The following is a 12,527-nucleotide window of genomic DNA, read 5'->3' on the forward strand; positions in this document are numbered from 1 at the left end:
TTATGTTTATAAATGTTTTAATGGTTGGACACCAAAATGTTAAAATATCACATTTACATTATGTTTGTATATCATTCATGTTACAAAGTATTATTGTTGTTCTAGTTTAAGTTCTATTTCAGAACTTCAAAACCAAATGATGCTGTATTTAGCGAACCATAGGATAGTGGCGTGTGTACCAAAAGCGACAACGCGAGGAAAATACACTGAATTGTTTACAACAATGGGAGGTTTGCAGAATTTATTCACCATCAATAAACTTTATTGAGACTTGATGGTATACGGTATTTTTTCATATATGTAAAAATTGTTTGAAAACCATTTTTATCGTTGTAATAGATGTACCATTCGTTTTTAAATATCAATAGTTTTGGTAGTGTTTACAGGGGCGTATCACGTTTGGGAGGGGCGGGGGGCGCAGGATCTGACCATAAGTGTCTGTGGTTTTGTAATGTCCGCATACAATCCAGTACATATATAGACAGCCCTTGGCATACCTCAAATTTGTCGCCTGCTAGAAATGTTACATGGTTGATATAATTCGTTTGTATCAAAATTTTCAAAAATAAATAAATTATAGGAAAAAGCATGGCCTTGGGGACAACGAGGACATTTTCCCTCGAGAAAACCCGAAATGCAGCGTATGATATTCCCGCATAAAAGTTGAGTTCGATAAACTGAAACTGTTTTATCAAATGCTACACAAATGAAGATTTAACGTAAATTTCAAATTTTTTATTTATATTTCTCTTCTCTGAATGAACTATATTCCGGTGACTTTTAAGGGTACATGTAGTATGGTATCTGACAAGACTTTTAGATACATTGCATGCATTGCGCCTGTGCTGATTGCAAAGACTATGACTAGACAGTCTAGAACTATTATATATGGGCTCTTTAATATATTGCTTTAAATATTTGTTATTTTATTTGCTAGTTTCATAATACATGTAACTGCATATTGCAAAATAACGCATAATAATGAAAATGTGCGACATTGTGTCTAATTAAAATTTTGACTTTAATTACATAGCTATGTGCGTGTTATTGATAGAATAGACATGCTCAAATATTTCAATTATCATACAATCACAATATTAATATCATTAGGTCTTGCTATAGGCTCAAAAAAAGGAGTTGTCATTCGACGTAAACTTCAATGGAACTCTTAGCAAAAACTAGTTAGCGAGCCTCTGAAAAAGGGATTTCTGAGTCGTAATGTGCCTTTAATATTAACAAAATATATTCGATTCAAAGTTTATCAGTTTCATAATTATTTTCAAACTAGTATGAGGTAAAAAAAATCCTATTTCAATATGTTTTGATGAGGTGACTGATTCTGCTAAATTATCAGGCATGCACTTTATCAGCAGAAATCAATGTAATGACATGATTAAAGTGAGGAGTTGGTTAAATGTATCCAAGAATTTAAAAAAATGGAAGGATTTCATTGGACAAAATATAGTTACAGCCACAAATTTCTTTTATAAACAGGCCGCTTTATTACACAGGTTTAATCCTAAAAAAATACGTAATAGTCATATTACTGAAGAAATAAATAGTTGAACTATAGTTAAAGACCAGCACCACCACAACCAATAACAACAAACAACAACAATAAAAGCAACCACAAGAAAACCCAACGAAACAAACAAATAAACAAAGAAGGGAAGTCACGTAATTATAATCTATAGTATATGTTCAATATATTTCATTTTTAACTAGATAGGAAGATATATGCCCGCCTGTTGAACTTTATTGATGGAGTGACATTTGAAGAAAGCGGTAAACCGAGCTATTTGCTCCACTCTATTGGAGTGTTGGTTGGCAGAATATGCAGCACCCTAAAGGTACGTACATGTATGTTACAATCATACCTTTTTATAGGTTAGCATTGAGACTTAACACCGTTGTCACACAAAAAATAACTGCAGCGACATTTTTTAATGACCTTCACATTTAGTAACATTATCCACGCATGATAAGAATAATGTACGAAACTTGTTTCTAAATTGTTTTTTTTTTACTTTCAATTACATGACTGTATGCGTGTTAATGACTGAATGGACCCGTTCAAAGATAGCAATCGTCAACCATCACGAACTTTAACATCGTAATTCAGAAGAGCAGCACGTCTCCAGATTCTTGCTTATTTTCATGAAAAACAAGTAAAATGAATTAAAAGGTACAATGGTGTCAGGTGAAGAAAGGAAGTAACTTACACATTGCAAACGGCACCTAAAATCTACCAAAATTACCAAAAATAGATAATGATATGGGAAAAATATACATTACTACGCTAGTAACGCAGTAGAAATATGTTGATAAATACTGTAAAATCAGATCATTATTTGTATACAGCATGTTAATTATTTCTTGGATTACGAACACTTACTTTTCGTACATTTTTCATTTAAAAAAATATTTTTGCTCATCTGGAGGTGTGCAGTCTGCTTTAATGAAGTATAAAACCACATAATAACTACTTGTTTTAAAACATTCTTTGTCAGATAGTCAAGAAAAATTATTGTACTTGTTCTGTTCTGTTAACAAAACCAGAGAAGATTGCACAATAATGTAGATGAAACAAGACCATGTGTCTCTTCCAGGATTTTCAATTTGAAAATTACAAAGAAACGACCTCCTTATTTATTCTTCATAAGGCATTGGCGTTGGAAAATCTAACTGACAAATATTTAAATGGATGTAATAGAGATATGGCAAGACAAATTTTGGAACAATATGCCAAAAAAGTTCAACCAAATCTGGAGAAGTTGCAACATGGTGAATTTCATTTTTTAGCGTTCATATAGAAGAATAGTACAGTTATTTTGTTTTCTTAATAATTATTTGGATTATGAATTCAATTATCTAAGTCTTAATGAATTTTCAATGATATTATTATTAACTAAAGCTTTATATTTTCAGAACTTTTGTATAGCTCTTGTCACACAGCTTTAAAATGTGTTTTAAAATTCAATGTTCTATACATGATATTAACCCATGCGAGACAATTCTGTAAGAAATATCATTACTTCGCATCATTTAATGATTAGATTATAAATGTAATTGATTTGCGGATATATATCGCGAATTTATTTGCAGATGGTTTTTTTTAAATACAAATACATGCCTAGCTATTCCACCATAAATCTCATGTACATGTATAATACGTTTCAGGATTTATATGCGGTGATATCAACAGCAGAAATATCATTGTAAAACGATCTACAAACGGAAGCTCGTCTGGTAACATAGAGTACGTCATTTCCGGAATCATCGATTTAGGAGACGCTTGCAAAAGCGCCTACATTTACGAAATTTCCGTTGTAATTGCCGAACTGATGTCTACGTATTTCCCGTCTATTTACCCACTCATTGTCGGCAAACAACTTCTAGAAGGAATAAGAGAGCAATTTCAGTTGACAAACCTAGAGCTGAAATTATTAAAGCTATGCATTTGTGTCAGATTACTTCAAGTTCATCTGCTTATTGAACATATCAAAACTACCCAAGACAATCTCCAGAATGATGAATATTTTGAAAAATGTAGGCATAATTTCTTAGATGTTTGCAAATATCTATGGATGGTTACCGATGAAGTTTTCACAGACACTGTAGTAGGAAATATATAGATGGTAAATAAATTAATACAAGTCTATGAACGAATGAATTTTCTTTGAGTATCGCACGGATGAAACAATAAACAATAAAAATGTACTGACGTTAAAACATAAATTACACAATTTAAACCAATTTTCCATGTAAACAATTGATTGAATCGCCTTATTGTTTAATAAACTGTTTGATACCTTTGAATACAATGCATGACGTTACGCCGGTGGTACTACCTAGGTGCTCGTTCGTGCCCATGAAATAATGCACGAAGGGACACCTGAGGTCTCCTCAACCAGTAAAGCTGGAAAATCGCCGTATGACCTCTACTGTGTTATTACTAGTAAAACCCAGACAAAAAATCGTGACAGTACATAGTCATAAGCAGGTTTTACACAATATCATTTGCAACCAGTTGTGAAGTCCTGAAGAAAAAAACATGTTCGATATTATTTAAATTACAGAAAGAAATATGCTGACTTATAAATAGAGAATAACATGCTACTGTCTTTTGATATCAATTTTATCAGGCGAGGCTGATATGGGCTAGAAAGGGCGAGGCTTGCCGAGCCCTTTCTGCCCATATCAGCCGAGCCTGATAAAATTGATATCAAAAGACAGTAGCATGTTTTTCTATTTATCATGTAACACATAACAACTGTCAAAATAAAAGAATAATCTACTTTTAAATAGCGAATTTCGTTAAAAAGGGGGATTTTTGTTCAAAGAAATAATTCTTGAAAAAAATTCCTCCGCCCCTGAAACTTAGAATTTGTTATTGGCGGCCATTTTTTCTTTCGACTCGGATAAAAGATACAACAGATTGTAGGCCTAATACGATAAAATTCTTACCTTTAATTTAAACATCGATCCAAAAATCCACTTAGAATCACATAAACTAAACTTTACTGCAATTTTTGTCTTGAATTGTCAAATTCAAAAGTTCACGATAATTTCAATCAAAGAAAAGTCAAATCGGCAATCAAACACAAGCTACACAAACATGCGTCTTATTTTTTAAACGAAACAATTTGTTCACTTATTGAATAATAATCCGGCGAAATAAAGTAAACATTTACAAGATCTCAATGAAAATCGTCTAGCCTGTTTGTTATGATTACATGTATAGTATGACGTGAACATCGATGATGTCATTTGCAATATAAATTATGACGTCACTTCATTTAGTTGGAGCTAAAACTATTCGCTATCTAATTTATTCGTAATTGAAATCGAAATAATAGGCCTAAATATCGCACCTTGATTCAAGACTTGTAAGGGTATGAGATTACATTGTAGAATTCACATGCTGGTAAAAATGAGAATGTAAGCAATTGAAAAAAGTCCGTTAAAATGAGCGGGGCTTATTTTTGATATCAGGTTACTGACCTGATATCAAAAATAATTATCAGGCAAGTGTTATCGGGCAGTTACCATAGTAGTTGCATGATAAATAAGCGTCTTTGAATATATGTGGGGATCAGGTGATAATAACACAGTATATAAACAAGTCTATTTCCTGTTATTGCAAGAAATGTTCAAGTTAAAATACATCTGCTCCCAAGACAGGTGCAGTGATTGAAAGTAACAAGTGTTGTACTCTTACATTGAATTGTATAGGCTGTATAGGCGGTATAGGCTCGCTATTCGGGGTAATGTGATTTCGTTTATCTACTGAGAATATGTAAGAACCTTGAACAATTGAACATGTTTAAAATGATATAATCACATACCGGTATATATAATGTTAACGTGAAAATTCAAACAACTTGAACCTCACCGCTGTGGGTTCAAATCCCGACGGGGACTTTGGATTCTTTCATGTGACGAAGCTATCCAGCGTCGATGGTTCTAGTCAGGTGCCCGTTTGTGTCTGAAATAATGCACGGAAGGGCATCTGAGGTTTTCCTCCACTAATTAAGCTTGAAAGTCGCCATAGACCTAAACTGTGTCGGTGCGACGTAAAACCCAATCAAACAAATAAATCAACATGGAAAATAACTAGAAAGTACATACTAGCATTTTATTGCATGCTTTAAAAAATGTCTTTCCAATAAAAAGATACAAGCCTGTTTTGTGAATGAATGTAATGTGAACTTAATTTGTGCGAGCCGAGCAGTCAAGACAACACGTGTGAAAATACATGTTTATTGGTTCAAGATAAAGAAAAATCCAAGTTTAATTTGTGCAGTGTGTTTAATCAATTATTTATCTCTTAGTTCAAATTTTCGACAAGTTCTAGTCTAAATCGCTCGTCATCAATATCCCACAAATATTTACACAAACTGATGTATTCGTCCCTATCAAGTCCAGCATACTCATTACTCGGATCCTTTTCTAAAATCTCAGCACCCAGTACATAATACTGTATCATTCTTATACAAATAATTAATCTAAGATTATCCAATTCAACACTATTTAATTCAAATTCTTTTCTATATCCTCGTAGTATAAGTTTTCCAACTTCAAACGGATTTTGCTTTCCTTGGCACACTGCCATCATGTCCGCCATTAATGTGGCGATCTCGTACACGTAGAAGCTGACACAAGCGTCTCCGTAATCAATTAAACCGGAAATAGTATATTTATCAACTTTTGTTAAAGTTTGCAACACGATGAAATTACAGTCATTGAAATCTCCGTGAATGTATCCTATAAAAAGAAAAGACCATAAAATAACGCTCTAAACTTACAAGATTGTCTATCAAAATGGAAAATCTTTTCTTTTGATATCAAGATTGTCTATCAAATGGACAATTTTTTTCTGAAATCAAATGTTGATATTTTGATGTATTTTGATAATTTTACAATAATTATATGATGATTATGATTATTAATGTTCCTATGTAACAAATTCTTATATTAAATTAACTCTTAAATTATATAGTTCTCACAAATTATTTCAAATAACATAACAAAACAGAAAGTTTATACTAGTATTTAATTTTTTAAGGTAGATATCGAAACTATTTCATATAGTATATAACCTTTCTGAAATGAGGTAATAACCGGCAAGATTTTGTTCTCGAATGCTTTGATGATATTCTCAGCAAGTTCCTTGATGTCGTTATCGCAGTATTTCTCAATGAGCGGTTTCAATTTTGGTGTTCCTGTAAGTTCCCATATTGTCTCAGAGGGTTGAATGTCTTCTTGTTCAAATGTCTATTTCAAGATTAAATATAGCGCACATAGCAATTAAATTAATATCGCAAATAATTGGGTTTTAGAATATACGCCAGAAATAACGCAGTGGCAATGCAGGGTCTTTGAAATAGTATAAACGACCCTGGTCAATGTCAATCCCCAATGTCACAGTCTGATGTGAGTGAAGATGAAAATAATTTATAGTTCTGGAAGTAACTTCACGTAGAAAAAGAGCATTATAACGGCGATTATCGCAGTTGTTTTCCAGTAAACTTTCATATAAAATACTTGATATGGTATTGACTTTTGACAGCTATTTCTGCTCTAAATAACCCAAAGAAACAAATTGTAAAGCATATGCAACTGTATTCATTTAGATAATGATTGTCTTAAGGTTTCTTTTCTTTGTCCCACGTGATAAAGTGGACGGAGCTATAAGCCGTTTGGCGTCTGGTCAATTCTAGTCTACTTCAATCAACGAGCCGAAAGGTGTGGTATGTTTAAACTAGTTAGGATGTTTCGCATGCAAGAAGGGAAGTCTAATACTCAAAATGTGCTGCCATACACGCAATCAGGCAACAGCTGTCTTTTAGGCAATAAATGCGGTCTTATATGCCACAACAGCTCGCAGTCTTATTCGAAATCAACGCAGTATATAAGAAATTAAGGCAATGTATACGGAATCTTGGATGTCACGCCACGTGAAATAAGTAAGGTCTTAGACTTTGATATCTGCAATTGCGACAATCAATTCTATCTGCACATGCCATCAGTTGTTTATAATGACGTGTACATCTTCAAGAATATCTTACAAGAAAACAGGCTTTTATACGTTCTGTCTTCCTGGCATTAAATGAAAGGGAACTCCATGCACTTTACTTTCTTAGCTGAACTGATATACGTAGTCTAATTGGGTAATATAATTATAACAGCACACTTTACCTGCAGGAGTTTATCAACTCTACCCGCAAATCCCCCTAAGTCTTCCATCAAATATATTGGATTTCCTGCCGACCTTAATGTGATGCCAGGTAAATAAGAAAGGACCGTGCATACTTGTTCTTCTGAATCTGAGAATAATGTATTTAAAACACATAGTATTACATGGATGTCAAATAAAGTGCAGTATTATACGTCTTAAAATGTTAAAATCACACATTAAACAGTACAATAAGAAAGAACTGCAGATTCGAATATTAAGCAAGTACCTAAAAGCATGTTTTTTTAAAAGAGTCCTTTGTACAGTTATTAAAATATATACTCCGTTCGGGAACCATACACAATGTAAGAATTCGGGTCAGCTCGGCCCTAAAACGTACTCGGCCCCCGAGTCAGCTCGGCCCTATTCCAACTCGGCACGGGTCAACTCGGCCCACTTTTCAATTATTAATATTTAGGTTTGTGTTATCATTATTTATTGTAATTATTGTAATTATTTGTAATACACCTATTGATAGTTTACGAATTAGCAGCAGACAGGCTTTTCTTATCAGTAAAATTGCGAGTAAAGATAACCGATTGCGTATATCTCACTGTATTTCTGACTTTAATACCTTTAGTGTCAAACAATGTGTATTGTTATGGGCTATTATTATCAATAAGTGAGTATGTTAAGGAGTCCGATTAATTAGGTGATAATTATGATTGACTCATTCATTCATTTGATTAGTGACCACCTGCAATTAATTAGAAGCTTATGATATGAAGTAAACACGTTTTTGTTTTATATTTTTTTGAATATTACTTAACAAACAAAATGCCTCTAAGGAAACACATTTTAATTAGATCGATCTATATTAATTTTATCTGCAAACAAATAAATTAAAAATATCTAAATGTACTTATTTCGGCAGAAGTATAATTATATAACAATAAGATATTTCTCATTATTAATTTACGTACGTAATTGTGATGCATATGCCTACCATTATTAGTATCTTCGTGAAAATTTTCTGTACAATAAGTGCTCCCAGATGTTGTTTTCACTGGTGTACATGTAGTTATACCGTTTACATCGAGGTATGTCATAATACTGTGCTGCAAAACTGACAAGGTTAAATTCATTGACAAGATAAGTTAAAAATCAATTAAAATAATGAATTATGATCAAATTAAATATTTTGTTAGAGAATATTTTCGTTCAGTGTACTGTACATATGTAATTGATATGCGTTAAATTAGACCTGGGTATGTAAACGTCGCTGTCAGTAAAATTAGACAAATGAACTTACTAAGTTCAACTTAGTAAAAATAAAAACAATTTGAAGTTTTTTGAAATTGTAACAGTTTCGCCAGTTACTGTTTCAACTTAACTCAAACTGTACACCATCTTATTTATAATCTATTTTTAATCATTTCAAAAATCAAGTAAACACTTCTTAAAGTAATTTGCAAATAAAAGTCTAAGCATACTTATTGAATCGGTACTCCCCGACGATATTTTCAATATCACCGATTCATATCCGGAATGTCCATCCGAAATCCCATCTACAATATCTATTTTAAAGTTTGCATCTATATATCCGTCAAGAGGTGTTATATTTACGACCGTTTTGCCGTATTCGTCCTTCATAACCGATTTAATCACGTCCTCATTTACACAAACCATTGTCAAAAGGTTTAAAAAGTTTTAATTTACACTACATAATGTCATTTGTTTATATCCGGTTATGACTAAATCTTAAACAAAATGGACGCTGTAATATTTTCCAAATAACTATAATACCAAAGACTTTAAATTTTCAATGAAGGCCGTGCATTAGAAGTGATTCTATATTAAATAACAACATCGTGTCTTAGAACAAATATAAGAATAGATCTAATTTGCATATATGTAGCCTTAAATCTGACATGCAAAAAACAAACAACGACACATTCTGTAAAAAAAGAATTATACTATTGTATATATAGTTTGCTTGCGTTTACTTTCATATTTATTTATTTATTTATTTATAGAAACATGCAAACCATAATTGCATGTCTACATTATTATTTTATATAAAGACAATATTTCGCTTTTATAAAAATTGGCTCTTTAATTAAAATCAACCCGATGCACCTTTAATTAAAACATCATATCAACGCCGGTTATTGTAAAACAGTTGCACGGGGAAAGAAGCTAGTTTCACGGGGAAAGTAGCTAGTACTATGTTTTGCGCTAGTGGTGTTGGTAGTTTTCACTCCGGATCACCACAGGTAGCCACATTGAATTTACCAGAGCACAGTTCAGCCACCAGATCGTGCCTGGGCACCCTGACAAGCAGTTTACCAGAACATGTGGCCTTCATTTTCGCAAGGAACTAATAACGTTTGAATACATGCCAGAACATAGGTCCAGTGCGAATGACCTGGGAAAGGATTTCATGATCAATCACAACGAAAGTGACCTGCACCGTCCGGGAATCGAATCCGTTTAACCCGATTCACAGTCCAACGTGTTACCTATATTCATATTGTGCTTACCGGGCGGCCTCTATATGTTTGCGTTAGAATAACTGGAACAGCCAACCGCTCACTGAGCATGATGACTATTTCGCAAACTTAAGATAACAGTGCGTTTACGGACCGCCCAAAAAAGTAATAATGCGTGAATGAAGATGATCAATTTTATGAAAAATATTCACGGGGGTGGAACCCCATATGGATCTCAAAATTGAACATCGGTAAAAAATATAGGCCTATGTGAATTTCCCCTACTCCAGGTGTGCGCTTTAACTCGATATGTGAAGGAGAAAATAGGTCACACACAGGTTAAGTTTTCAACGTTTAAACATTTATATAAAATTAAAGCTGTTTTAAGAAATTCGAAATATGATTCTACCCTCCTGGCTTTCCTCTATATTTACCAAATTTTGTTCAGATTTTTATGCAGTCTTCATCGAGGTATTCAAATACAAATACAGAGTTTTCACAAAATCTTACCACCAAACGATGCTTAACATTCAAACAAACCCTTGTTGAAACATTTATTGAGATTGGGCTCAAGACAAAAGAATGGTAAAGGTCAATTAAAGGTCAAAGTCACATCTAAATTAATAAATATGTTTGTTTGGTAGCAAGTCTTCGTTTTGACAAATCCGTTCATAAATAACATAATTATGACAATTTAACCAAATTTCAATAATTTGCCCTTAACTGTCAAGGTCATATAAAGCTCAAAGTCAATGTCAGTTAAACCTTTTAGAAGGTTTCAAAGAATTGTTTGTCCAAGTATGAAAATAATCCAATTATAAATTACAAGCTACAGTCAATTATAGCAAAAATCAGTGAACATTGATTAATTCAACCTTCAAGGTCAAGGTCACAAATGAACCAAGATCAATTTAAGATTCATGTACACGAAACTTCTAACCTAAATAATATTGTGCCTTAATATGAAGTCAATCCATGCATTAATTACAAAGTTATTGCCAATTAAATTAACAATAAGGAGAAAATTAAAATAATTTGACCTTTGAGGTCAAGGTCATTATCTGTCTGGTTCACCTGAAGGTCTATCCTAAGAGATTGTTGTCTTCAAGTTTTAAGACAATCTATTTAAAAGTAACAAAGTTATAGCTGCTAATAGCAAAAATCAAGCAAAATTTAGACATTTGACCTTAAAGGTCAAGGTCATTTATAAATGAAGGTCAACTTTTGTTTGGTCTACTTGAAGATCTTGTGAAGTTGTCCCAAGGGTTGTTGTGGCCAAGTGTGAAGACAGTACACTAAGAACTAAACGTTAGGATCGACATTAAAGATTGGGGGACGGCAAGGGCAACACTGACAGGACTGTAATAAAAGAAAACAAGAGGGCCATGATGGCCCTGAGTCGCTCACCAGAAACAACTGCTTTTTCAATTAAAAATAAAAGACTACCTAAGAATGCTACAGACAAAGTTTGGTGATCATCCATCCATTAGTTCTGAAGAAGCAGACGTTTAAAGGTATTTCTATTTTTAGCTTTAGCTGCCCCTAAAAGGGGGCAACCAAAGTAATATGACGAACTTGATAGAACTCTACCTTAGAATGCTACAGACAAAGTTCAAAGGTTTTTCTACTTTAAGCTTAAGCGGCCCCTAAAAGGCGCCAATCAAATTAAATTGAGCAAACTTGATAAAAGACTACCTAAGAATGCTACAGACGAAGTTTAGTGATCATCCATCAATTATTGCAGTAGGAGATGATATTCAAAGCTTTTTTCTATTTTTAGCATAAGCTGCTATATGAGCAAATTTGATAAAAGACTACCTGGGAATGCTACAGACACAATTTGGTGATCATCCATTAATTAGTTCTGTAGAAGGAGAGTTTAAAGGTATTTCTATTTTTATCTTCAGCAGCCTCTAAAAGGGGCCAATCAAATTAATATGAGCTTACTTGATAAAAGACTACCTAAAAATGTTACAGACAAAGTTTGATGACCATCCATCCATTAGTTCTGTAGAAGCAGACGTTTAAAGGTATTTCTATTTTTAGCTTTAGCGGCACCTAGAAAGGGGCCAGTCAAACTAATATGGGCAAACTTGATAAAACACTACTTAAGAATGCTACAAACAAGGTTGGTGATCATTCATCAATTAGTTCTGTAGAAGGAGACTTTTAAATATATTTCTTTTTGTTAGCTCTAGCAGCCCCTAAAAGGCGCCAATCAAATTAATATGAACAAACTTGATAAAAGGCTACCTTAGAATGCTACAGACAAAGTTTGGTGATCATCCATCAATTAGTTTTGTAGAAGATATCTAAAGGTTTTTCTATTTTTATCACTAGAGACCCCTAAAAGGGGC

General features: G+C 33.1%; 2 protein-coding genes across 3 annotated transcripts; one reads left to right on the top strand and one right to left on the bottom strand.

Annotated features, from left to right (window-relative positions):
• Positions 1–127: 127 nt before the first annotated feature.
• On the top strand, positions 128–3,847 carry LOC132718161 (hydroxylysine kinase-like). The gene is made up of 4 exons (XM_060701785.1): positions 128–230; positions 1,726–1,850; positions 2,610–2,784; positions 3,181–3,847. The coding sequence occupies exons 1-4, from the start codon at positions 137–139 to the stop codon at positions 3,633–3,635; spliced, it is 849 nt and encodes a 282-aa protein (XP_060557768.1). The 5' UTR covers positions 128–136; the 3' UTR covers positions 3,636–3,847.
• A 1,899-nt stretch (positions 3,848–5,746) lies between these two features.
• Positions 5,747–9,442, bottom strand: LOC132718162 (hydroxylysine kinase-like). Of its 2 annotated transcripts, none has more exons than XM_060701788.1 (5): positions 9,172–9,309; positions 8,685–8,796; positions 7,702–7,829; positions 6,603–6,777; positions 5,747–6,267 (listed from the first exon to the last, which is right to left on the bottom strand). In XM_060701788.1, the coding sequence occupies exons 2-5, from the start codon at positions 8,785–8,787 to the stop codon at positions 5,831–5,833; spliced, it is 843 nt and encodes a 280-aa protein (XP_060557771.1). In that variant the 5' UTR covers positions 8,788–8,796; positions 9,172–9,309; the 3' UTR covers positions 5,747–5,830. The 2 variants fall into 2 exon arrangements, with proteins under 2 accessions (XP_060557771.1, XP_060557769.1); XM_060701786.1 differs by having other exon boundaries at positions 5,751–6,267; positions 8,685–8,804; positions 9,172–9,442.
• Positions 9,443–12,527: the final 3,085 nt, after the last annotated feature.

The sequence above is a fragment of the Ruditapes philippinarum genome, unplaced genomic scaffold, assembly GCF_026571515.1.
Source record: "Ruditapes philippinarum isolate M1 unplaced genomic scaffold, ASM2657151v2 ctg1374_1_1_1_1, whole genome shotgun sequence".
Classification (NCBI taxonomy): domain Eukaryota; kingdom Metazoa; phylum Mollusca; class Bivalvia; order Venerida; family Veneridae; genus Ruditapes; species Ruditapes philippinarum.

Excerpts from the sequence above, each read along its gene's own strand:
- LOC132718161 (XM_060701785.1), top strand. The coding sequence starts at position 137 with ATGATGCTGTATTTAGCGAACCATAGGATAGTGGCGTGTGTACCAAAA. Across the intron at positions 1,851-2,609 it reads GAATATGCAGCACCCTAAAG|GATTTTCAATTTGAAAATTA; the intron begins GTACGTACATGT and ends TGTCTCTTCCAG. Across the intron at positions 2,785-3,180 it reads TCTGGAGAAGTTGCAACATG|GATTTATATGCGGTGATATC; the intron begins GTGAATTTCATT and ends AATACGTTTCAG.
- LOC132718162 (XM_060701786.1), bottom strand. The coding sequence starts at position 9,367 with ATGGTTTGTGTAAATGAGGACGTGATTAAATCGGTTATGAAGGACGAA. Across the intron at positions 6,778-7,701 it reads GAGTTGATAAACTCCTGCAG|ACATTTGAACAAGAAGACAT; the intron begins GTAAAGTGTGCT and ends ATCTTGAAATAG. Across the intron at positions 6,268-6,602 it reads TATTACCTCATTTCAGAAAG|GATACATTCACGGAGATTTC; the intron begins GTTATATACTAT and ends TTCTTTTTATAG.